The sequence below is a fragment of the Halichoeres trimaculatus genome, unplaced genomic scaffold (assembly GCF_033239565.1).
Source record: "Halichoeres trimaculatus isolate MK-OKI-2021-1 unplaced genomic scaffold, fHalTri1.1 fHalTri1_scaffold_3, whole genome shotgun sequence".
Lineage (NCBI taxonomy): Eukaryota > Metazoa > Chordata > Actinopteri > Labriformes > Labridae > Halichoeres > Halichoeres trimaculatus.
In genome coordinates this window covers 19112073-19135695 of record NW_027437181.1, presented here as the reverse complement: position 1 = coordinate 19135695, position 23623 = coordinate 19112073, and the positions used below count along the sequence as shown (strand labels likewise).

The following is a 23623-nucleotide window of genomic DNA, read 5'->3' as shown; positions in this document are numbered from 1 at the left end:
CAATCTATTTCTCTTTCACGCAGCCAGAGTGCTGGACCGGGCTCTTAATGCACTGAAGCAAAAGTGCTTTGGTCCGCAACCTTTCACGCCTTCAGCTCTCCTTTATGTGATTGAATAGTTAATAACCATGAGTCGCCTTTGAAAGCTCTGTACCGTCGGTCCTTCTGAGGCACTTCTCTTTTTTGTGTATTTGGCTGGTCTACCTGCCCATTGCTCAGTCTGCCTGCATGTCTCCTTGCCCCAGATGCCAAGTCAACTGATAGCCCTCCTCTTCTCCACCAGCCCCTCTTACTTTCATCTTTGTCTCTCGCCTGACTTGCTGCTTGTGTGTCTGGCTGTCTGGCTGTCTTACAGCGTACATCAGAATTTTTGAGGGCTAGGGATCAGCTTTTTCATCTAATATTTCCTTTTTCTCTTCTAAAACCATTCACACACACACACAAACACTCTGACTCACACAGCTCATTAGCTCATCCCACGCTCACAGCTCTGGCAGAATGTGACCCTGCCTAATTGTGTACCATGCTCATTTGTTCTCCCTGCATGATGTGACGATTGCTTATTTATTCTCCTCAGGGCCCCCATCTCACATTAAAATGATTGACTCATTTCATTCACTGCACATTTTCAAGCTTTATTTGATAAGCTCATTTCCCCTGGCATTCAAATCCCTCCTTTTCCCATGCTTAAAAGTTATAATGTTACCCAGACACATTATTATTCATACTTGGGATTGTTTCTTCAGTTAATTATCTGTGTTAGAAAATAATTTTGCACGTGTGATTCTGTTTATTCTGGTGGAATTGAGAGGCACAAAAGGGCAGACGTTAACGATGCAGTTGGGATGACTGAGGAGCCAATTGTGTACACAAAGCTGGCAGACGCGGTCAACAAGAAGCTTAAGAGGGATTGGGACACTGCGAAAGCTTGGCCAGAATGAGCAGAGCAAATTTGCATTGTGTTACAATTTACATCTGGTTAGAGAGCGTTTCACAAATAACAAAGCCATCACCCTTTTCTGTCCAATCATGTAATGAGGGAGTGTTTTGACACAGAAAGGAGCATAACAAGCTATTGCTGATTGGGGGTCTGGCAAGCATTGTTAAAGGGGGATTTAAGCTCTTGTGATTTTGCCAGCTGACTATTGTTCTGTTTTTTCTTCTTCCCTCTAGCTACTGTATATCGACCGGGCTTTAGTGACACAGCAGCTGCTGGAAACCTTCTGAGTGCACTGGTAGGTCAATCTAAAATCACATTTGTGGAAGTGGCTGGTCCAAAAAGATGTGATAGGTAAAGTCTGTGTGCTACTTCACAAAAGGTGTCACAAGGGCTTAGTGTTGAAAGGTATCAGAAGTGACAAGTCCAGAAAGCTGGCATTACAGTGTGATATTTTCTCCTTTTAGCTATTTCTGTTAGCGTTTAGGGTTGACTTTATACATATATTTATATGTATAAAACATTATAAATGTTTTTCTACTAAGATTCAACCTTCAGAGAAATAAGATGACTGTTTAATATGACAACACTTCATAAAACTTTTAGTCATAATCAAACTCTTGCTTATATTTGTCTAAATTTTGAAGTCTTACACAATACTGAGTCCATGTTATTACCCCAATGCTTTAAATAATGCTCTTTGATCATCCAGTCATTGCATGTATTGTCTGAATGAAGTCCCTGGTGCTTCAGTTGTGCTCCGCTTGTGAGAGGAGTTCTGATCGGTCAAGCACGGTGTCCAAAGAAGAAGAGGAGAGAAATCTTCATGCCTGTGTGTGCAGTTTCTGCAGCTTAAGAGGAGAACCTCACACCACCTGTAAATCACCTCAAAAGGGTGAAGATCACATTTCACACCCAGAGACTGACGTTTTTCATGAGCACTTGAGACTTCTTGTTTACATATACAGCATGTGTCTCTTTTGATTTAACGGAAAGCTACACAGTTGTTGAATAAAGGTTGCTTAAAGTTTTGTTGATCTGTGCCATATTCTACAATGTCAGGATGTGACTTGTATATAAATAATGTTTGGCTTGAAACAAGTGCTTAAAATAAACTTTATGTAAATATTTACCTAAAAGTGAACTGATTGTAAGATAGATATTAAGATATTTTATCATTTTTAAACAACAGTGAATTACATAATTTTTTTCTATTCTTATATTTGTACTGCTGTATGTTGTTTCAGTTAATTGTCATGAATAACTTATTGTTTTCATTCATTTTAAGTGTGTGCATGCTGAACTAACGATGGTTTAAAGGGTTCATTAGTCAAAACTTCATGATATAGTTTCTGTACATTGATTTCAACAAAAGAAAAAGTTGAGTTCTTAAGTCATATACAGTAGCTACTCCTCAAGCCATGGAATCCACAAGCCAATGTAGCCAAAGTCTTAATGAATATGGGCAGAGAGACAAGAAATTGCAGCCAAATAAAAGAATAATAAAGGCATCTAAACCCTAACAAGTCTGCCTTTGTTCTTCCATTCCACCCACCACAAGTTGGCTGCGTGAAAGCAGGCATTGTTGCAGCTTTGAGGGCAGCTCTGAGAGTTCCATGCCCATCGGCCTTCAATCACATGGGATGTCTGAGTTTGACAGTATAAAGTCTTTTTTGGAGAACAAAATAAGCCCCCTAAGCAAGAGTGGATGAGCTGTTAGTAACTATACAGTCCACAGGGAGGTAAGACCAAGCACGGTAGTACAGTATACACAAACTGTTAGTTAGGGAAGAGACAGTGGACCAGTGAAAGCATGACTGCATGCTGCAACACTCACATTTCTTACATGTACTTACAGAAGTAAACGGTTCTGTTTGTTAAAACCTCACTTGACTTGATACAGAATAAAAGTAAATTTACAAGGGAAACAGTAAATGGTGCTTTTAGTGAAGCATTTTTATGACGTTTTACAAAACTTCTGACTTCAAATAATCTGTTTTTTAAGAAATCTTTATAGATGACTCTAGCTCCTAAATAAGATGCAGCAGCAATTTTGTCTATTTCCCTCCAGCACCCTGCAACTTCATGTATTTGTTAGTGCTTGTTGGGTTTGGGTTATAAAAGGCATTAGTGAGGACGCTCGGGTAGATCTCCTGTGTCGAGGTAGCAGCAAGTAAGGTTTTCACTCACCATCAGAATGTAAAGGGATACCATAGTGGAGGACACCATAGGTCTGTGCTTTGACCAGACAAGTGTACCTGAAAACTAAAGAACACCAGTGATTGTTATTGATGCCCTGCATATCTTGAAGCATTGTACTTAAGAGCTGTCCCCAACTAAAAAAACATCCAACCATCAAACAACATGCATATGCTTTAGCACTTTGAAGTTTCTAAACAAAAAAGAAAAAACATGATGATTTGGTTGATTTTTATGCTCTGAGTATTTTATGATGTCTTTGACATTCAATCTTACATCCATGTCACTCAGTCCACCTCTTTTGTCAAAGGTGACATACTTAGGATAAATCACTTAGAAATTTGGTGCAAACACATTTGGTCCTCAGATGGTATATCTTTGCCTACTCGGTTTGTCTTCTCTCATTTTACCCACATCGACCACATGGTTTGTACCATTTATTGGAACGCCATGGCACAGGAGGTTAATATGCATTTCTTTGTTGATGTCTTCTTTGTATTTTCTTAAAAATTTGGACCAAAGACCCTCTTCAAAACGTTTTACCAAGGGTGAAGTGCCAAATTCAAACTTGGCATCCTCACAGAAGATTGACAGTATGTGAAGATGAACCTCTTTCTGTTTTACAAAAATGAAGCAAAAAAACACCAAATTTAGACAGAAAATTTACACAAAGACATAAATCTTTGTGATAAATAAATAACAGCAAAAAGAGTTTTGTGTATAGATGTGACCCAGTGGATCCAATTGTTTGAGGGAGACTCAAATCTACTTCACCTTTGGGGAGCTGCTTTGTCATCTCTCTTTTTTCGACAGCTAAGTGTGGTAAAGCTTGTAATTTTACTGGGGTAACATTGGAGTTAAAAACTTTAACCTGCATTCAGACCAAAGTTATCCTGCAGAAGTACACATTACTGCATCTGCTGGTTGATGTGGAAAAAAAGAGATGCATTTCAATTTAGTGTTTTCAAAATCTGAAAGTCGTATGGGAATCTTTACATTTAAACAGTGTAGTGTATCAAATGTCCTCAGGGGACGATGAAGCATGTTGGAGGGACACGACCAGCTTTTATGCGGCCCCAACACACCGCAACAAAGGCGCTCTTGGTGCAAGCAGTTACCAAGTGAAGGACAGCTAACAACAAGCATACATCATCTCTTGTTTCCATCAAAAACCACATGTGGGCTCAGAGCTGGTATAGGTAAGGGGCTACAGAAGGCAAGGGGGTGTTTGTTGGGAGGGTATAACATTCAAAATTCAATCAAGTGAAGGCCATCTCCAGCAGGGTAACAGGGAGTGAGGAGGGGGTGAGGGGGAAACTCAGCTGAAGTTTCCACTGGGCCTGCTGCGCTCCTAATGCAGCCTTGGATGTAATTGGGTCCCAGAAGGCTGTTCATTATCGGGGGTGAGTGAGGCAACAAAACAGAGAGGGGTTGGAAAGAGAAAGAAAATGTCTCATTCTGAGCTCGGTGCCTCAGTCCCGCCACCATTATGGGACGAGAGTTAATTAAAAGAGCGGTTGATGCCTCTGTTTTTCTCATCAATCTCACTTCGGCTCTTATTAAGTTTGTAATGACAGCAGAGCTTGTCCCTGTCTGCCACCAGACACACAACGAGGAGGGAGAAAGAGGGGTAAAGAAAGGGCGGGGCAGTTAATGTGAGGGACAGCTCATCTCCACAAATCTCACAGTGGTCAACAGCTCACATTCACTGTAATCCCTCCATCAAATCTCAGAGATGCTGCATCGACAGAGGACAGCTGTACTTTTTACTTTTAGATTTTGGGTGTGGCAGCTGAGCCCATTTAAGAGGTGTGGCTTTGCACCCTAATCCTGAGGCTCCTATCTCCACTGCCTTGGAGGCCATTTTAATTCCCTCCATCATTACAGGACCTTCCCTGGAAAGCTTTGGTAAAGGTGACTGCTGACACTGTCATTCACAAGGACTATTTCAAAATGTCAGCCCATAGCTGAGATTTGTCTCATTAAAGTTGGTGGAGTCCATTATAGCTGTCCCCTCCTCTGCCTGCCACACTCAATCAAGACGCCTCGGAGGATTGAGGAGGTCGAGGGAACACTCATAATCACATTAATTTGCATAAGGGTTACAGTGAGACTGACTATCACTGACCAACAAAAAAAAAGAAAAGCTGCTCAGTGATCGAGCTCAGAGGAAAGCCCAACCTGTTGTTTGAAGAAATCACATGCTTTCCCTTCAAATTGATGCCAGACACCAGGAGTGGTTCAGCAAGGAGACATCAAGAAATGTCAGGCTGAACGTGATGAAGAACAGCATCCAGCAGGCTTTTGTTCAACGGTCTTGAGACCTGAGGATTTACATACAGCTACAATAAAGCCAAACACAAGATCCACCCACGTGTAGCTCGGCTCTTCATCTGAAGCACGTCAACATCTTTACAAGTGAGGGCACTGGAAGCCTGGGGATCACTCATGTAGATGTGTGACATCTGTGGGTGCCATGGTGAGTGAGGGAGGGAGGAAGGGAGGGACAGACTCATGCTTTTTGTTTCTCTGATCACATTCTCTCGCCTCAGCTAGCTGTGCCAAACTGACATTAAAACAGTGTTGTGGGGATGCTACTACAGTCATTATACATGAGCTACACACAAGACCTTGTCTTGTGAGTTGCTCCATGTTATTTACAAACAGCTGACAACTGGGACAATTAAAACAAAGTAAAGTCTTATCAAAGCCAAGAGCTAATGTGTTAGCACTGAAGGTATTTTCAGTCTATAAAAAGAGGTCCAACGGTCCCTTTTATAGCTCATTTGTTGCTTTTATGACATGAAAGAAAACAGAGTATCTTTGATATTTAAACTCAAGCTTGGGGGAACGGGTCAGTTGACAGAAATAATCAGCACCTAACTGGGTGTTGCTGGAGTTGTTGCATAAATGTCATTGTTTGACCATTTTGTGGTTTCAGCTAACTACTCCACCAGAATACCATAGGTTCTGGGCTTAAGCCTAATGACATTTATTATTTTTTTTAAAAATTTAACAACCCAAACAATAAACAATATTGGAATGATCCATTAATGGAGCCCTGATTTGTAAACTTAAGAATTCATAAGTGAAATTTCTGAAAAGTCACGGCGGACACTGCATGGTTCAATACCTACAGAAAACAACAGGGTTTTGGACATTGAATATGTGCACAGCTTAGAGCTTCAAAAGTGAAAACTCAACAAAAGTTTTCTTCTCAACGGGAGAAACAGAAAGCAACAACATTAATGACTACATCTAAAGTAACTATAATCTTTGCTACTTTCTCTTATTGGGCTTTAATTCTCTGCAAAACCAACTCTAGGAGTGTTTTTGAAGGACATAATTATGTTAGGCACATGCAGTTTGCAAAAAGACACATTACTTAAAAAATAGCCAACATGTATTTATTCATTTACAAAAGATGTTGAGGAAAAAAAAATCCATTAACAGTCCTCCTGCTGCCTCAGATCTTAGTTTAAAAAGACAAAACAGAAAGTGTGTCACTATCCAAACGTGGCCTTCACTAAACCGTTTGTTGCAGATAGATGGTCTATCTAAAGCGGCACAATGTTGTCATCAGCTGAGAGGGCAGAGGAAGGAGCACGTCTACAAACAATTTTACTCATTAAAAAGACACATTTTCAAACACTTGTTTAGAGGAAAACCTCAAAGGAAGCTGCTGTGTGCTATTTTGAACACCTAGACCGTAGAAATGAAACAGCTATGTTGAATCTAGCACGTTACTGTTTTGTATGAAGAACTCTGAGGCGCATAGCATTGTTGGAGCTGGGTCAACAGCAGGTAGCAAAGGTGAATTGCCATAGCTGGAATGAGTGTTTGTTTGTGTATAAGAGGGTATTACAACACAGTTCTAGAGTCTGAAGACACTCATGCCACAAGTACAGATATAATAGTGCTTCAGTCTGTGGAGGAGCACTTCATGATGGTGCACACACACTGCTAAAGTTACAACAGAACAAGGAGCAGTAAATGCAAGGACACAAAGACAAGAAACGCTTAAGTATGATCACTTTCTGCTCCTATGATAGTATTTCAGCATAAAGTACAAAAGAACATAGAAAATTAAACATTTCCAGGTCAGACAAAAATCATTTAGAGACTGAAGTTTAACATTTGGACCTATGAAAACAGAATATACACAAAACACACACAGTTGTCCCTTTCCCTCTCATTATATCATGCAAAACGCATTTTGCTGATAAAGGTGGAGGAAAGCGTTCTGAAGGACCTGCCCCCTGTTGGTATCTTCTGCCTTATACAAGTTCTCACTCTAGTGGTCAGTGGATGAACTGCAGGTAATCGTAGCCATGCAGCGAGGGACAGAAGCCAAGTGGGAGTCATAGTGGGTGTTTGTGGTCCAAGCCTGAATGAAGCTGAGTTTACAGGAGTTAGCCCGGTCTTCTAGTCCTCTACAGTCCAAAGCGGGCAGGGGTACGTCTGGGTGTCATGGGGGCCTCTTCTTTCCTTCCTGGTGTGCAGATTTTCACTCCCCTAAATCAGACAACAAGAAAAAGACAAGTATTTTTCAATGTGCTGAGAGAGTGAACCTCTTTTTTTTTTTGCAGTGTTGTGTTTCACATTTGTAACATGAGGCTGAAGGTGAGTTTGAACATGAAAGCAGCAGGCTGAACAGGCAGGCTGGTGTCTCTGGGATGAGTGTTGGGAAGTAGAGCCTTACGCTGCTGACAGCAAATCTATCATCTTTAATTACAGCAGCGTGACACTCTGACACTGCCCACACTTCCCTCATCTCTCTCCCCCTCTTTCCTGCCCTACACACACCTGCAGCAATTACAACCATCAGGCCATAACCCCCTTCTGTCATTGTGTCCCCCTGTCTCTGCCGGCTTGTTCACTTTACCCTCAAAACACAAGCTGCTGGGTGTGTCATGACAGATTCATTGGGTTTCAACAAAGTTTGTCTCTTGAAGAGTCTGTCTAAATAGGAGGTTTTTATTTTAACCAGGATGGAGCTTTAAGCAGACAACTGTGTTTTTTTTGTTGGTCTTTTTTTTTTTTTAGAAAGCCTGAATAACTCAGGGATTCACATGATGTTTAAATGATCAGAGATAAATTATTACTATTACTATGAGTTATTTCTTGTTAAAAAAAAAATGAGGCACAAAGACCGAAATCTTGATGGAAAAAACGACATAGGCACTCAAGGAGTCTTCAAATTGAGTTTTAACAAACACAAACTCATTATGATCTGCAGCTGTTTCATTAAGTATGACAGATAAAACCCAAATTCCTTAAAGCCAAGCGTGATCAGCATCAGCTTGATTATTGTTTAACACTATTGGTAACAACACAGTCTTGTTATTTCGCACATTTTTAAAGAATATAAACACGTTTTCGATAATATTATGAAGTCAAACTCCTCAAAAAAGCATTTGTAGGAGACGTGTTGAAGTAAATAACTCTCCTAGGTTCAATGAAACGCTGTTGGTATAAAGAATAAAAAAGTTGTACAAACAGAACAAAATATTGAAAGATACATTCTTTAAACTTAACAGATTTGTTATGAAATCACTCCACAGAGTTATCTGCCATTGTTTGGATGGTTATTGTGAGGAAGGAGTGAGTGAATAATACCCATCACTCTTTTCCTCATAAAATGTTGACATCTGAAAACGTCTGTCGGTGAAGCAGAAATACAACCTTTAAAGTCATGTTTGACAAAGAAAGAGGTAAATCTTTAAGCTACTTGGAGTTTTTCTTACCCAGAAATAAAACAAACTGAAATAAGTGACTTGTCTTTATTACCTACAAGAGCAATCCAGATCAAAAGTGACAAGGTTTGTTATTTCTATATACTTTCTCCCTAAAGTCAAAAAGCAACTTAAGATTGTTGAACCGCTTCATACAAAATAATCAGAAATGATGTAAGACAGCCCTCTGTCTACAGGGGGTGCCAACATCAACACAAACCAAGAGTTCCCTATAGAAGCTTTACCATTTTTTGTAATTTTCAAACATATTTTAGTATTTTGTTCTGTAAAAAAAACAGTCTGACCGTCAAATAATGAAGGAGGCTTTTTAAGAAGACATTCAGAGAAAATGCGATTTTCCTCTGGGAGCTAAACTCTCAGTTTTCTCCTTTAAATGTTCAAAAAGAACTACACAAGTCTTCACTCCACAGCTGCCTCTACTGTTCCACTTTCCTAAACAAAACAACTGACTTCACCATTTCCTAATTCACACCACTGATCTGTGCTGGTGAGCAGGGAGTCAGGTGATAAGCATCCTGATGAAAATCTTCCATCCTGGTCACAGTGAACTCATGGAGGAGCTGCTTGTGAGGCCTGCTGGAGGACAAAGGCAGCAGAGAGCCCAGGAGAGCAGACGCCTTTCATTATCACACGTCCTGCTTCCTGCGCTTAAATCTAATTCTTAATCCTATACCTCGAGTGTGATTATTTTCAACAGATCTGTTACAGAAGCGGTCACACAAACTCAGAGAGATAAACCAGACGATTAATTAACAATAAAAGTTCTTTTTTTAAGTCTGTCTTTGTAACCTTATTTCTCTCTCTAAAGCTGGCGGATGGGTGTGAAATTAATTTTTTGGTCTAATTTGAAATTGAACGTTCCCCTCCTTTCTCTGCTCTGCTATGGCACAATTTAAATTGCTGCAGTAATGGGGGTCAGCCAGGAGTCAATATTATTTCTTTTTGTCTCGTCTGTGGGGACCAAAGGTGAGAAAAGCTCATCATGAAGAGTGAGAGAGGGTGAGTAGAGAGAGTGGGAGAGAGTAGAGAGAAAGAGGGAGGGGGGAGATATGGATTGGCAGCGAGGTAGGTAAATTAAACATTTCTATCTTGACTGTGTATGGAAAATGAGGGCCATGGGGGAACTATTGTTGGAGGACTGAGACTTACCGAACAGTGCCAGTGTTCTTCTTCTCCTGCTCCTCTCGCCGCGATCGCAGCTGCTCTTGAGCTAAAGACATCTCCTCTTCCATGTTGCTGATCTCCTCCTTGGCGCGGCGACGGTTCTCCTGCAGAGCAACAGACAGATGAGAAATGGTTGCAGAAGAACAAAACAAAAATTAAGAACTATATTAAGCCAGTATAACAAAGATATAACACCAGGGACACAGAGGTCCAAACTTTGAACCAAATGTGACTTTCACACATCTTACTCCAAAGCAAAAGTCTTTAGTATTCATCTATGAGAGCCATTTAACAATAACAATACTTTATTTGAAGGTGTGCACTGATCACAATTTTCTGGCTGGTCACCAATCTTTAAAAAGCCTGACCTGCCGGTACCGATTTGGGTTGATACCAATTTTTATTTTTTATTTTTTTATAACTGACAACATTTACCTTTAATGTCCCAATCTTATTTTATTGAAAATCCCTGTGAAACAATAAAATCTTTATGTTTTAACTTAAAAAAACAATAAAGTGTCCTGAGTTTCAGGTCTCAGAGCTAAAAGCAACAGCTAAAAGCTGGCTGTCAGACCTTCCCGGAGATATATCAGATCAGTTTCATATGCAAGGATGGGCCGATCACCAAACCCACCAAAATTAAGAAAATCTGCACCGATCGGTCAGTGCATGTCTATTTATTTGTATAGCACTTTTCATTACAAGTAACAAAGTGCTTCAAAATGTACAGTAAAACATGTAAAAATGAACAGCAGACAGTAAAAAACAATAAAAACAAATGAGACAAGCAGCCAAGCAATAAAATAAATCAATAGAAGCAAAACCAATACAACCCAGATAAAATAAGATTAAAAAAATAAATAATAGCTTTTTTGTAAAAAATAAGTCTTCAGTTGAGAAATTTTCCTCCAGCTGAAAGCTGAGTTACACAACATTTCAGCACCTGGCTGCAGATATCTGCTCAAGTTCAGCGACAGCAACCTCTGCAAAAGCAATTTCTTTAATTTTAATGGGTGGACAACCTTAAATTCTAAAAATCAGCCTTAGACCAATCACACACTACCAGAAGTGGACATTTCTCTATTCACTGTATCTGCTTTGTTAATAATGATCCTAAAATGTGCTGAAAGAGTTTCAGCCTCATCTGGCCTTACCTGTCTGCTCCTTCCTGCATGTTTGATGCTGTAAAACATCGGCCCCAGCTCCGCTAGCCACTCTCCGTCCACTGCAGTCACACACTGCATGTACTCCTGCAGCACAGAGCATAGGTTAAACATTAACATACACATGTGCTATTACTTGTTTTACTGCTAGATGAGTTGGGCAGCTGGCAGACTTCTTACCTTGGTGGTCATGACCAGCTCGTGGTAAATGATGTAGTCCGGGGTGTAGCCCATGCCAAACAGGGAGCTGGTAGGGTGGAGGTGACACGGCATGCCTGTCCTCACGTTCACATATTCACCAATGCCCTGAGCGCAAACACAGACATTAATCACAATTTAAATGTTCTGCATCTGAATTTCAGGACAGGAAAATGGGCCTTGTGTGTAGTGCACAGAAGTTTAACTGCGTGTGTGTTTGTCTGTGTGTGTGTTTGTGCATGTTAAGGTCAGAGCAAAGCCGGTCCTCTGGGTTAATTTGCTTCTCCACCTGGCTTAGACAGCAGGAAAATAAATTTGAAGTATATCCAACACTGCTCCGACTGCTTGGGTTAGCCGACGACTCATAAGTCAAACGGAGAGCCCTGATTATATAGTCATGATTTCAAATTCCCTTTCAGATTTTAGCGCTGTATTAATGTGAGGCCAGGAGGGATATTTCACTGCTCTGTAATTATGCTGCTATAAATCTGCCACAACCAGTTGCCACAAGGCGTAGCATATTAACTGAGGAAAACCCAGAGTGCACAAAGTACCTTGAGCTTGGCAGCCTGGTGGAAGTAAGCAGCACAGATGCACTTTCTGATGATGTCCCAGTCTGACCCACAGGATACCAGGTTCATCCTCTGCTGCACCATGATATCTTTCAGCTGGGAGCGCACCTCACGCACCTGCATGAAAAAACACACAATTCACCCAAATTGCTGACTAGTAATCAGTATTTTTGGAGGCAACTGCCTAACTGTTACCAAAGGAGAAAACCTGTCAATCTACAAAATTATTACAGCATATAGTAAAATCTGTTTTCATACTGTAAGGTAGAGTCTGCAGGATCTCCCTAAAAATTAAAATGTCAACTTGTACAGAAATAATCCTGCTCAATCATCTCCTATGGGCCTACATGTGTGCCAGTGTCTGTATTTGCCTCAGACCCTGTCCTCTGCCTGCATGTTGATTTATTGATTGTATCCAGATGTTTCTAGGCGGAGAGTAGATGTAGTTACATCAGCCAATCACAGGGTACCCAGTGCACAAGGAACTTTTGTGTGTTGATAAACAAGTGGAAGAAGCCATCCTGAGCAGCTACAAAAGTAGACGTAGCATGGAGGTAGAAAAACACAACCCAAATGAAACGAAACGCCGAACAGATAATACTTTTACTAAACGAGGGTGAAGCTTGGCTCGACTTTCACTCGCTTTGGAGTGTGGCTCGGACAAAAAGTGATACGCGTTGTCTTTTTGCTGAGCAGGCATGTGTCAAATACCTATGATTAGCTTGTGCAAGTCAGGTGCACGGCTCTCTAGTCTCTCCCACGGAGAAACGCAATGCTGCAGGTAGGCTAGTGAGTGTGTTCACCTAGTCACAGTCGGAGGCTTTAGGTGAACGCTGCCGCTGGCACTGAGCCAATTAGGAGGAGCCCAGTATAAATTTGTGTTTGCTTACAAGTAACGAAAAATTACTGCAGACCCTGCCTTTAAAGAAAGGATACTCAACAAAATACTACACATTCAAACAAGACAAATGTACTAAAACTGACAGGTTTCAACTGAGTGTCATGGAGTGTTGTTAGATAAAACAGTTTTAGCAGTGAAAGTCAAACCTTGCGCATAGCCTTGGTGTGGATGAAGTGCTCATTGCACCACACGCTGGAGTAGTTGTTGTTCTTCCACTGCATGTACACGTTAAGGTAGGTGAGATGGTCACTCTCTGGGACTGAGAACTTCTCCCTCACCTGGTCACTCTCCTCCTCCCGACCCTGCAGAAACAAATAATTCAGTTTCTAAAAATTCTGTGGATTTTTTTTTTTTAAATCTTAAGGTTACATTTTAGTAAAAGTGGGCAATTAATACTCTGTAAAATAAGGAGACAATGTCTCCTTCTGTTTTGTAACCCCACCTCATTTTCCACAGAGGATTGAATGTGGAGGAAAAATATCTGAAGAAACTGTAAAGCCAATTTGGAGTTGAGTTCCATGCTTCTTTCAAAGTTAATGCAAGATTTTGGTTTCTACAAACTCCTGAGGATAATATGTGACTTCTTGCTGTTAAGAGGTTCACTTTGATCATCAGGTAGACACACTGTGTCTCTTTGCTTTTAAGTGATGGGCAGATTGTACGTTGTGAATTAATTGATACTGTATTTTTTTAAAAAGCTGAAAAAACCTGTGAGAATAAACAACAAGAGTAAATTTGTTGGCTGTAAAAATAGTCTCCAAAATAGTCCAGGAACCTTAACATTAGATTCTGGTGGTGGTCTTTATGGGTTCGTCAGTACCAGGGTCCCTCTTTCATAAAGAAACAGTCATTAGACTTTAAATTTAAAGAATTAAATTTAGATCAAAGCCACTTCATCACAAAAACATACCTAAATACAAAGAACTGCTATGTAATTTTTCCTTAATACTTACCACCACCTAATTTTCTTACAGTAACTTCATAACAAACATCATGTGTACCTTTGGTCTGTAGAAGATGGCCGGCACAGACAGCATGGAGACAATTATAAGGATGTCAGCACTGCAGCCCATGTCACAGGACACAATAAGCATCTTTGAGAGCGCTGGGTCAAGAGGAAACTCCACCATCAGACGTCCTGTTGGTGTCAAAGCACCTGAGAGGAAAAAAAAAAAAAATGATACACAATAACACGGTCACACATGGAGTAGCAGTAAATCAAAGTGCATGAGACGTGGAGAATATAGGAGGAACAAGCACAAGACGAGTGATAAGCTTCTTTTCCATCAAAAGCCTGCTGGCGTGATGGAGAAGCCGGCATAAAGTGACACTTATTTGTCTAACACCGTGAGAGAGGGGGATGAACTGCTGACAGCTGAGAATACTTGTAGAGAAAAAAAAGAGAGTCAGATCAAAAACTTTGCCGCTTCTGATTTAAATGATTAGACGACAGAGTCTAAGAAGCTTATATGGAGGAAAAGCAGAGAAGCACAGCAGCCAGTTTGGGGCAGGTAAGCCTTAATCAGAGATAATCTGCTGTTAACACACCATACAGGGAATCATCAAAAGTCCCCCCTTATCCCCAAATCCCTAAATCCCCTGGAATCTGGCTAAGGATGAGACAGAAATGAGACTCGGCCAGTCAAATCAAACACAGGATCAGTTACTAGGCAATTACTCCACTGGCTAAACCTCACAACTCAGTCCTCCAGGCCTGTTTGCAATGTGTGCATCATCACCGCAGCGCAGCATCCTCTAAATAGTCGGTCTCCTGCCTATGTTTGTGGTGTCAGCATCACTGTGCATGGAGCAACTCAAAACAGCACTGAGGGGGAAATATACCCCTTAAATACCCAATACTCTCTGTCACAGTGTCGTCACCACCTCAAAGAGAGGATGATGTATGTTGTTTAGTCTGACTGTACAGGAGACTTGGATTTGCCTTGTGAGACCTCAAATAAAAAGCATGTGGGGGAGCATGAAACTGGATATGATCATGTGCTACAAAAAAAATGTACTTCCAGCTGAAGTAACCCGGTGTTATGACCATTTTTGTGGCTGAGTAAAAAGAAACATTCTGAAACTGGTATGTTTAAAGTCTGTTGAGAATGGGAGTATTTCATTAACATAACATTCAGATGCCTCTGGGTCACTGCCTCACCTGTGTTGTCTAAAGCTCCCAGAATCCAGAGCTGGTACATGGAGTTGAGCATGTTGTCCTCAGGTGGTGGATCCATGAAGTGAAACAGGAGCAGATCCTGAACACCTAGAGACTTCAGCAGCAGGACGACATTAGCCAGGTTGGTCCTCTGGATCTCAGGTATTGTGGTAGTCAGCATCTCGTTCTTATAAGCGCTCTGAGTGTAAAGCCTGGAAAAAATAATAGAGGGCATAGATTCACACAGGATGGTGGGTTAATTTCACCTCTGAATACTCTGAACACGCAGTACACAGATCTTTGTACATTCTTTGTTACCTCTGCTGTATACAGAAAGAGACAGACAGAGCAATAAGGCTAAACTATGCTACACAGTAGTGTGGCACTGTCAGGTATATTGTCTTCAAATTGTAAAGATATTTTCACCTATCAATCAGCATTCAAACATTCTGGAAGATCCAAAAACAAAAGGAAAACTCCATTTAAGACCACCAATATTCTCCAAACAGTCACAACTGATCCCTTTTAGGTTAACAAACACTGAATAACTTCAGTGAATGTATGTGAACTTTTGTGCTTGTAAAACAGCACCAGCAGTCACAGATACAGTGAGATGTGAATCATCAATAAAAGCTGAGCAAACCAGCATGTCTTATTGCCTCTTCTTTAACACGCTGATCTGAATGAACTCACAGAAGGAAACTTCAATACAACAGGGATTCAGAAACAAGCCTACATACTTATGGAGGAAAAACTCATTTATAGGGGAAAATAATGACATATCCTGTCTCTGTGAAGACTGTAAAAAGAGTTTCTGGTATCTGAAAAGGGTTTAACTTTTAGCTATATATTACTGACAGCTCCAGACAGAGACAAGGCAGAAACCCCTCACCTGTAACACTGCCCTGGTCCTGTACGACCTGCTCGACCAGAGCGCTGGTTGGCATTAGCCTGGCTGATGGGATAAACCTGCAGAGCATCCATTCCAATGCGAGGATTGAAAACCTGTTTACAGATATAAAATAAATATTAGATTAGTTTGAACTTCTTCATGGTGTTTTAGAGGATGTGGTGGGAAAAAAACATGTGACAAAGAGTAAAACCTTAAGTTTGCAGTATCCTGAGTCCACGACAAACATAATTCCATCCACCGTGAGCGAGGTCTCAGCAATGTTTGTAGCAACAATGCATTTCCTAACACCATCTGGAGCCTTGCATAAAAGAAATAAATACAGTCATGATTATGTTTACTACTCGCACTTGCAGACTTAAAGTAAAAATGTACGTTAAATCACATATGAAGAAAGATGAAGACCTTCTGAAAGATCTTGGCTTGGAGGTCAGAAGGTAGCTGAGAGTAGATGGGCAGCACTGCCAGAGGAGGAGCATTCTCCAGGTCCTCTAGACGCTCCACAATCTGATCAGATGTCACCTGCAAGAACAAGGATTTATGTGTGTAATTTCAAATGTGAAAAACAAACATCTAAAGTGTTAACATGGAGAAATCTGCAGAATGGCAGCTGATGGATAAACTATCATCTTTTACAAACAGCACATGTAACAGGTGTGTGTACATCAAATAACTGAGGAAATATTACACCAAAGCTTTAAAGACTGACTTTTCTAATTTCGTATTTTGAGATCTGAGGTAACATGTAAATACACTTAATCCAGGTTACATTCCTTTATTGTGCACAATCTCTTTCAATAATAGCATGTCCCTCACCTCAATGTCCTCCTGTCCAGGCATGAAGATGAGGATGTCTCCCATCAGCCCACTCAGATGGATCTGCAGTGCCTGCTTTACTGCTGCCTCTACATAGTCCTCTTGAGGAGTCTGCAAAACACAAAACGCAATTCAAACAAAACACCGCTTCAACAACCAAAACACACCATATATAGAACATTGACTCAAAATCAGAAACAAATAACTAGTTTTTGGCATCAAGTTTACATTTCGAAGTTATCAGTTATTTAAAATGGGAGCTGTTCATTTTGCAAATGGATTTCTTGTAACATTCTAAAGTCATTTAAGACAAGTGAATTCAGGTCTTACTGAGAAAGTTAAAATATTGAGAGCTAAAGCTTCCAAAAAGATTCAAGAGCAATGATATGATGCAGCATAAATGTCTTTAAGTGAAAGAAAAACAGAAACATACCTTACTAAACAAGATGTCTACTGGAAATGTTCTTCCTGGAATGTGAAAAATGGGTACATTGCCAAAAAATGCAGCAAACTTGTCCGAGTCCATTGTTGCAGAAGTAACTATGAGCTTCAGATCAGTGCGTCGAGAAACAACCTGATGTAAAAAAGCAGAAGAGTGCATAAATCACAGGGCAGTCCTTTAAAGGTGCAGAGAAGATGCAGGAGAGTGTATATCCTGAAAAAAATCTGTGAGGATGTTATGTACTGACCTCACGCAGCAGGCCAAACAACACATCTGTATTCAGAGAGCGTTCATGAGCTTCGTCCATGATAACAGCACTGTAATGGTCCAGGTCTGACTCTCTCAGTGACTCCCTGAGCAGAATACCGTCTGTCATGTACTTTATCAGTGTTTTCTCTGATGTGCAGTCCTCAAAACGAATCGCATAGCCCACCTGCAGGAAAAAAAAAAGAATAGTTAAGTCACCTCATTCAAAATTAGGAATACAACAAAAACTCAGTGTCTGTTTTAAGAGAGCAATTTATTACAACCTGCATCCTTTATCTATCTATTTTGACCCTTAGTTTAGTCTCTGCCACCACTAAGCCCAGAGCACATTTGACATTTACCTTTAATCCACTAGATGGCAGTGTGACACAACATGTGTGAATCTAATGGCCCAGAGAAAGGAAGTAATCTGATTGGCTATTGCACAACACAGTGTTTCTGTGACATTAAAGATGATAGTTACATTCAAATGAACTGGGACGATCATATGGGATTCAAAATACCCAAAGTTACACCGTATCACTTGTATCACTTATTTGAAATTAACAACTCAGGGGGAAGTTCATGTAAACAGCAACATGCTTACAAATAGGGACATCTTTAAATTTGTTGGAATGTACACAACATCTACTTAACCCGTTGAAATGACAAGAAAAAATCCTGATATTTTCAAGAACTGCAGAAAATTGTTTCCCTATTGTCTTAACCAGATTGTGTTTTCCTAAAATGTGGTAACCACACAGCAGTCTCACCTCCTCTCCTAGGTTAGTGCCAATCTCTTCACTGACTCTCTTGGCCACACTCATGGCTGCTACTCTTCTGGGCTGCGTACATCCCACCATGCCGTAGCTGGTGTAGCCATCCTCATGTAGGTACTGAGTCAGCTGAGTGGTCTTTCCGCTGCCTGTCTCTCCAACAACAATCACTATGCTGTTGTCTCTGTACAGTAGAATCAAACAGTACAAGTTAAGAATTCAATCCCAAAAGTATCTAAACATTATGCTAAGGTGATGTCAAAGGAATTTATGTGATGAGCATTACCTGATGATGTTTAGAAGCTGCTGTCTGACTGCAAAAATTGGCAGGTACTGTCGCTGTTCCAGAAGACTCTTTTTCTTTGCAAACTCACTGCTGGCTTCAGACTTTTCTTTCATGTGATCTGCAAATTTCTGCTCAGCTCTAAGGGGGAAAAATGAACAAAAATTGGTACACTGCAGGCCAGTAAAACAGACTGGTTTGTTCTCAGAGTCGAGCATATGGGATACCAAATAAGGTATCTGAACATTCATGTAACTTGAATTTAGCAAAGATAATCTGTTCACCTGTAGTCCACTTTGCCATCCTCGCCAACTGGTTTTCCTCCGGACGTATCTGCTTCTTCAGTCTTCTTGATCCCCATGATATCTCCCAACTTTGTGCCTGCCAGCTCCCAGTGTTTGTGCTGTGCCTGAAAATATATATTCACTTCATTTACCTCATATGTTTATGTCAGTCCCTCACTGAATACATAGATCTTAATTTTGATGCAAATTCAAAACATTGAAGAGATGACATGCTTTCTGGGGTTGTATTTGTTATATTTCATATCAGCCTGCTTGTTTACAGTTAAAGTGTCATCGGCTGACCAAAGAAAGGTAATTACAAATAAATGATTTATGATACTGAAAGAACAATAGAGCATTTGGTTAAACAGCAAGACAAGCTATAGGAACATTTCTCAGCAACAGAGGATTAAGAGCATACATGATCTGCTCATATTTGCCATTAAATGATGCACCTTGAGTAATTTAAAGGCAAAAGGCAGTGGGTTTGCAGCACACAAGCTGTACTCACTATTTGGTTTCAAGCCTACCTTCTTCCGCTCTTTCTGCTCACGATGTTTTCGGACAAGCTGGCTGCCTTTACGGGAGATGATGGCCATGTCAGAAGTGGCATCTTTTACAGGAATGATGGGCTCTGGCTACAGTGGGAAAACAAGCACATGCATACAAACACTTTGAACAAAATTAAACTTTTCCAAAAAAAATCGGTAAAACTATTGACCTCTTGCGATTTCTGAGGCAATGATTATCAATACAGCTTGGATTTTGATCTGTTCAGGTCTTACACATACCTGCTTCGTGAAAACTATTCTTCCATCAAGGAAGGGAGGAACCAGGTTGTGAACAAGCAGGTGAACCTTAGCCGCATTATCCTCTTCAAAGTCTTCATCCACCTCTAACCTCTGCACCACACCACTGGTCAACATACGGTTAGTCTCCCACCGCTCGTTGTCCTGTAAAAAGAAAAAAGAAACTGGTTACTAAAATAAGACAACATAGACAGAAAAAATAAAGGTACACACTAAACACTGTGAGCTTACCTCATTGATCTGTCGTTTCTGGGCAGAAATTCTCTTTTGAGTCTGCTTCTGAAGGATCTGCTCTCTCTTCTTCACATATTCATCAGAGGTTGAGGTGAACGGATTGTGGAACTCATCGTAACCTTCATCCATCATGTACCAGTCCCTGTCAGCTTGCTACAAAACAGAGAGAAAAGAGAAAAGAGAAAAGAGAAGAGATAAATGAAGAGAAACAGTCAACAGACTCTTCAGAATTAATGAATAGCAGCTGTAAATCTCACCTTCTGGTCCTCCTGCCACTGATCCTTTTCTTCCTCATTATCAAACGTGATTCCTCCCTCACCTTCATCTTTCCTACCTAAAGGGCAGCCAGCAAATTAATGCTAATGAATACATAGTGTGTAAATCTTGCACATCAGCACAAAACTGTTAGTATTTGGAATAGTACCTTTTCCTTGTGATAAACGAGGTGTGGAACCCAAATGCTTTCTGTCATTGGCCCACTCGTTGTACTTGTACGATGGTGTTGGCAGGGGTGTGTCATCAGGGTATCTGCCTCTAACTGACCTAAGATTCAGCAGACAGTGGTTTAACGATACACACAAGAACAAATAAAAAGCTTTCATGTATTTTTAGCTGCTGGAAAATATCTCTGCCTCATAATGTAATATATTCAAAGAAACTAAATCATCATGTGACCTTTTTAGGATTTAAAGAAAAACATCTTTCCAGGGACATAAAATGCCACAAATGACAGTTGTTTACCTGTCTCTTCTTTCACTCTCTCGGCCAGAGCGATTGCTTCGGTCTGGCCGATCAGACTCTCTGTGGGACAGAGCTGGAGACGGAGACTCCCACTGGGAGTGCCGTGAGCTGCCGTAACCACTGTCATCCTCCTCCCAGTTAGAACGTGAGGGTGTGAAAGAATCTATGAGAAAACAACAAAATGAGTCCACTCAACCCATGGAATAAAAGACAGAGCCCAGATACAATTAAAGCTGTGTATCAAATAGAAAGCTGTTAAAAGAAGCACCACCTCTGGGGCGATTCTGTGGTGTCTGAGGTTCATCTCTCCTTGTTCCTCGGCTGATGCGCTCAGACCAGCCATCTCTCTGTGAGCGGTCGCTCCTCTCACCTCGCTCTGAACGTTCTGAACCGCTGCCACGGCTTCGGCTGCCTTCACGCTCATCTGAAAGATAGGTACATAGAAGAGTTACTGCCAACAACTTTAAATGGTGGAATATTTGCTTTTACCAATAAGTCTGTTTTTTTTTCAATGATGCTAGAACACAAAACACATAAAGCTGCTTTAAAATGCATTTATCACAGCTAAACCAAGTAATCTGATCTTGAAAAATCACCTCTTTCACTTCTTCGGTCTCTTCCTTTATCTCTGCTCCTTTCTCGATCTCTGTCTCTTTCTCTGTTCCTGTCCTCTTTGGAGGAGGCGTAGACTCCATGCTCTCGCCTGTCTTTCTCTCTCTGCTGGTGCCTGCGCTTGAACTCTTCACTGACACCTCCAGGGTTTGAGGGAGTCTCTGAGCCAGTCACACGATACTTTCTGCTGGAAAGACTGAATAAAATATAACACATTGGTTGTACATTTTTCTACCCTAAGTAATACTTAGTGAGTAAAAGAGGAATGAATATAATACAAGAACACCATAAAGCTTAAGAGAAAAGGGGTGGTCATTTGATGATGAATACTCAGTGCTGTTTTATTATTTTACAATTTGAAGGCATTAAACAACCTCATGTACTAAATAAAAATAATAATAATAATAATTACAAAAATAATAATAATAATAAAAGAGCTGATAACCACAACAATTATCTATAACCATAAGGGACTACTGTTTGTTGTCTATTCTTACATTACCCATACACTTACCTCTCCTTCTTATCATCTTTGTTCTTAATATCATCTTCCTCATCCGATCCAGAGTCACTTTTCCCCTCCTCCCAGTCCTTGTAGGAGGAAACTTTTGACCTCTTTGTGCCCCTGTCATCCCCACTACCATCAGACTGCTCCTTATTCTCACGCTCCTTCCTTTTCTGGGCTGCTAGCAGATCCAAGCCTAGCAAGGAGGTGCGAGGGGTAGGTGCTCGGAAAACATGGGGTTCTGCAGCAGCACTCTTCTTCTTCTTGACTATCAGCCCACCAACTTGAGCACCTGGATCTGTCCCCTCTAGCCTGTGCATGGATACATCGTCGTCCATGATCTGTGGGAAAATAATAACATGGACAAAAGGTCAACAATATGAACAGCTACAAAATGTTAGCTCATATTTCTGATTCATATGATGAGTGGGCTTTCTATTATGACACTTTTTTAAGTGGGAACAAGATTTTTTATGACATTGTTAAATGTTCAAAAACACATGATCTCAACATTTTCCCTTTATTTAACTAACAGAGACACCCCCCAAGAATCTGTACCATAAATTAAACTAATCTTATGCCCCTTTTCAATAGGGTAACTTTTTGAAAAGTAGTCGAATTACTTTAAAACATGTCAGGAGGTCACGACAGCTGGGAGCTATTCTGTCTCAATCAATCTGATTATTTTTTTTGTAAACAAGTCTGTTGTCTATCTACGATCTTTTGGGCTTCTCTCTCTTTACATAGAGTTGGGATTCATGTACCATCTCGGTCCAGGATTGTCAGACGTTGAATGGTTTTGTTTTTACTAAGCATGAGATTGATAAATGTCTAATACGATAAGTGCCCCTCTAAATGATACGGAGTCAGTAATTACATGTTAATTTAGAAGCAACACAACATAAAAACTCTGATAATTTCTATTTTCATCCATAAAAGAGACTGGAAGCTTCCACTTCATTAAACTTTCAATGTAATGTCATATCGAAAAGGTAAATTAATCAAACCATGACATACCTCAGATACAGCAGCTAGCGCTTGCTAGCTGGAGAGCTAACACATTCAGTCCAGAGAACAAGGCCGGGCGGCAAGATGTTAAAAAGAGCGGCGTGTTTATTTGGGTCTAAATGGCAAAAACTCGCACATGAAGCTCTGTACAAGACTTCAGTATCCAGACGGTAATGTGGCTCCAGAAACGAGGGATCAGTGGCTATCACTAAAGAATAAATATACTGTTGCTTTCGTAAACACAACGCGTATGTTTACAGACAAGGAGGCAGACATTGCAATCCCACAATGCTCTGGGCGGCAGGAAAAAATGCCAAACTTTATTAAAACACGATAATTTTCAGAGAAAGCAGTATGTCAAACAAAAAAAAAAAAAACACAGGAACACTAAAAGATATATTTGAAATATGAAATGTTAGACACATCTAATAGCTTGATTCTACTTTTTGGGCAAACCAGTGACGGAAGAAAAACACAACCGGCTGAGGTGTAGCAAGATCTGAATCTGAATCTGCAATATAAATACATTAAAAAGAAAAATAAACAAGGAAAAAACGGATGGGCTAGTTGAAGTTAAAAGCTTCTAAAGACACTAATATTACATAATTAGAACAAATGGATTAACAGTGATTAACAACTATTGTCAAGAACTCTACTAATAACTGTATATGGCTGCAGAGAATTTAATGAAGTCTCTACAGAAAAAAAAAAAAACAGTATAGCACAGCTATCTGATACTTGTGTCTTGTTGTCAAAATGGAAATAAATGACAATTTCTAAAAGTAAATAGAATGCAACATTGGTTCAATTGAAAGCCCAAGTACCTGAAATTTTGTGCCCAAGACCCATAAGGTTTTCATGTTTGTAGACTCAGAAGAATATTATGTTACAGCCAGCCTCTTACAAAATA

At 40.4% G+C, this 23623-nt stretch overlaps 1 protein-coding gene across 2 annotated transcripts; it reads right to left on the bottom strand.

Moving 5' to 3' along the window:
* Nucleotides 1-6503: 6503 nt before the first annotated feature.
* dhx38 (DEAH (Asp-Glu-Ala-His) box polypeptide 38) lies at nt 6504-23010 on the bottom strand. 2 transcript variants are annotated; one of them, XM_074666366.1, is made up of 27 exons: nt 22723-23010; nt 21715-22046; nt 21185-21387; nt 20860-21012; nt 20589-20751; nt 20272-20390; nt 20105-20181; nt 19845-20000; nt 19596-19757; nt 19335-19442; nt 18805-18929; nt 18524-18661; nt 18235-18421; nt 17463-17648; nt 17207-17347; nt 16774-16884; nt 16363-16479; nt 16151-16258; nt 15940-16052; nt 15051-15259; nt 13891-14045; nt 13036-13191; nt 11971-12105; nt 11399-11524; nt 11210-11305; nt 10041-10159; nt 6504-7650 (listed from the first exon to the last, which is right to left on the bottom strand). In XM_074666366.1, the coding sequence occupies exons 2-27, from the start codon at nt 22041-22043 to the stop codon at nt 7569-7571; spliced, it is 3774 nt and encodes a 1257-aa protein (XP_074522467.1). In that variant the 5' UTR covers nt 22044-22046; nt 22723-23010; the 3' UTR covers nt 6504-7568. The 2 variants fall into 2 exon arrangements, with proteins under 2 accessions (XP_074522467.1, XP_074522466.1); XM_074666365.1 differs by having other exon boundaries at nt 6505-7650; nt 21185-21396.
* Between the last annotated feature and the right edge of the window lie 613 nt (nt 23011-23623).

Coding starts and splice junctions, on each gene's coding strand:
- dhx38 (XM_074666365.1), bottom strand. CDS start 22,043: ATGGACGACGATGTATCCATGCACAGGCTAGAGGGGACAGATCCAGGT. Junction 19,758..19,844: donor AGAAACGACAGATCAATGAG/GTAAGCTCACAG, acceptor TTCTTTTTACAG/GACAACGAGCGGTGGGAGAC. Junction 16,259..16,362: donor AAGCCAAGATCTTTCAGAAG/GTCTTCATCTTT, acceptor CTTTTATGCAAG/GCTCCAGATGGTGTTAGGAA.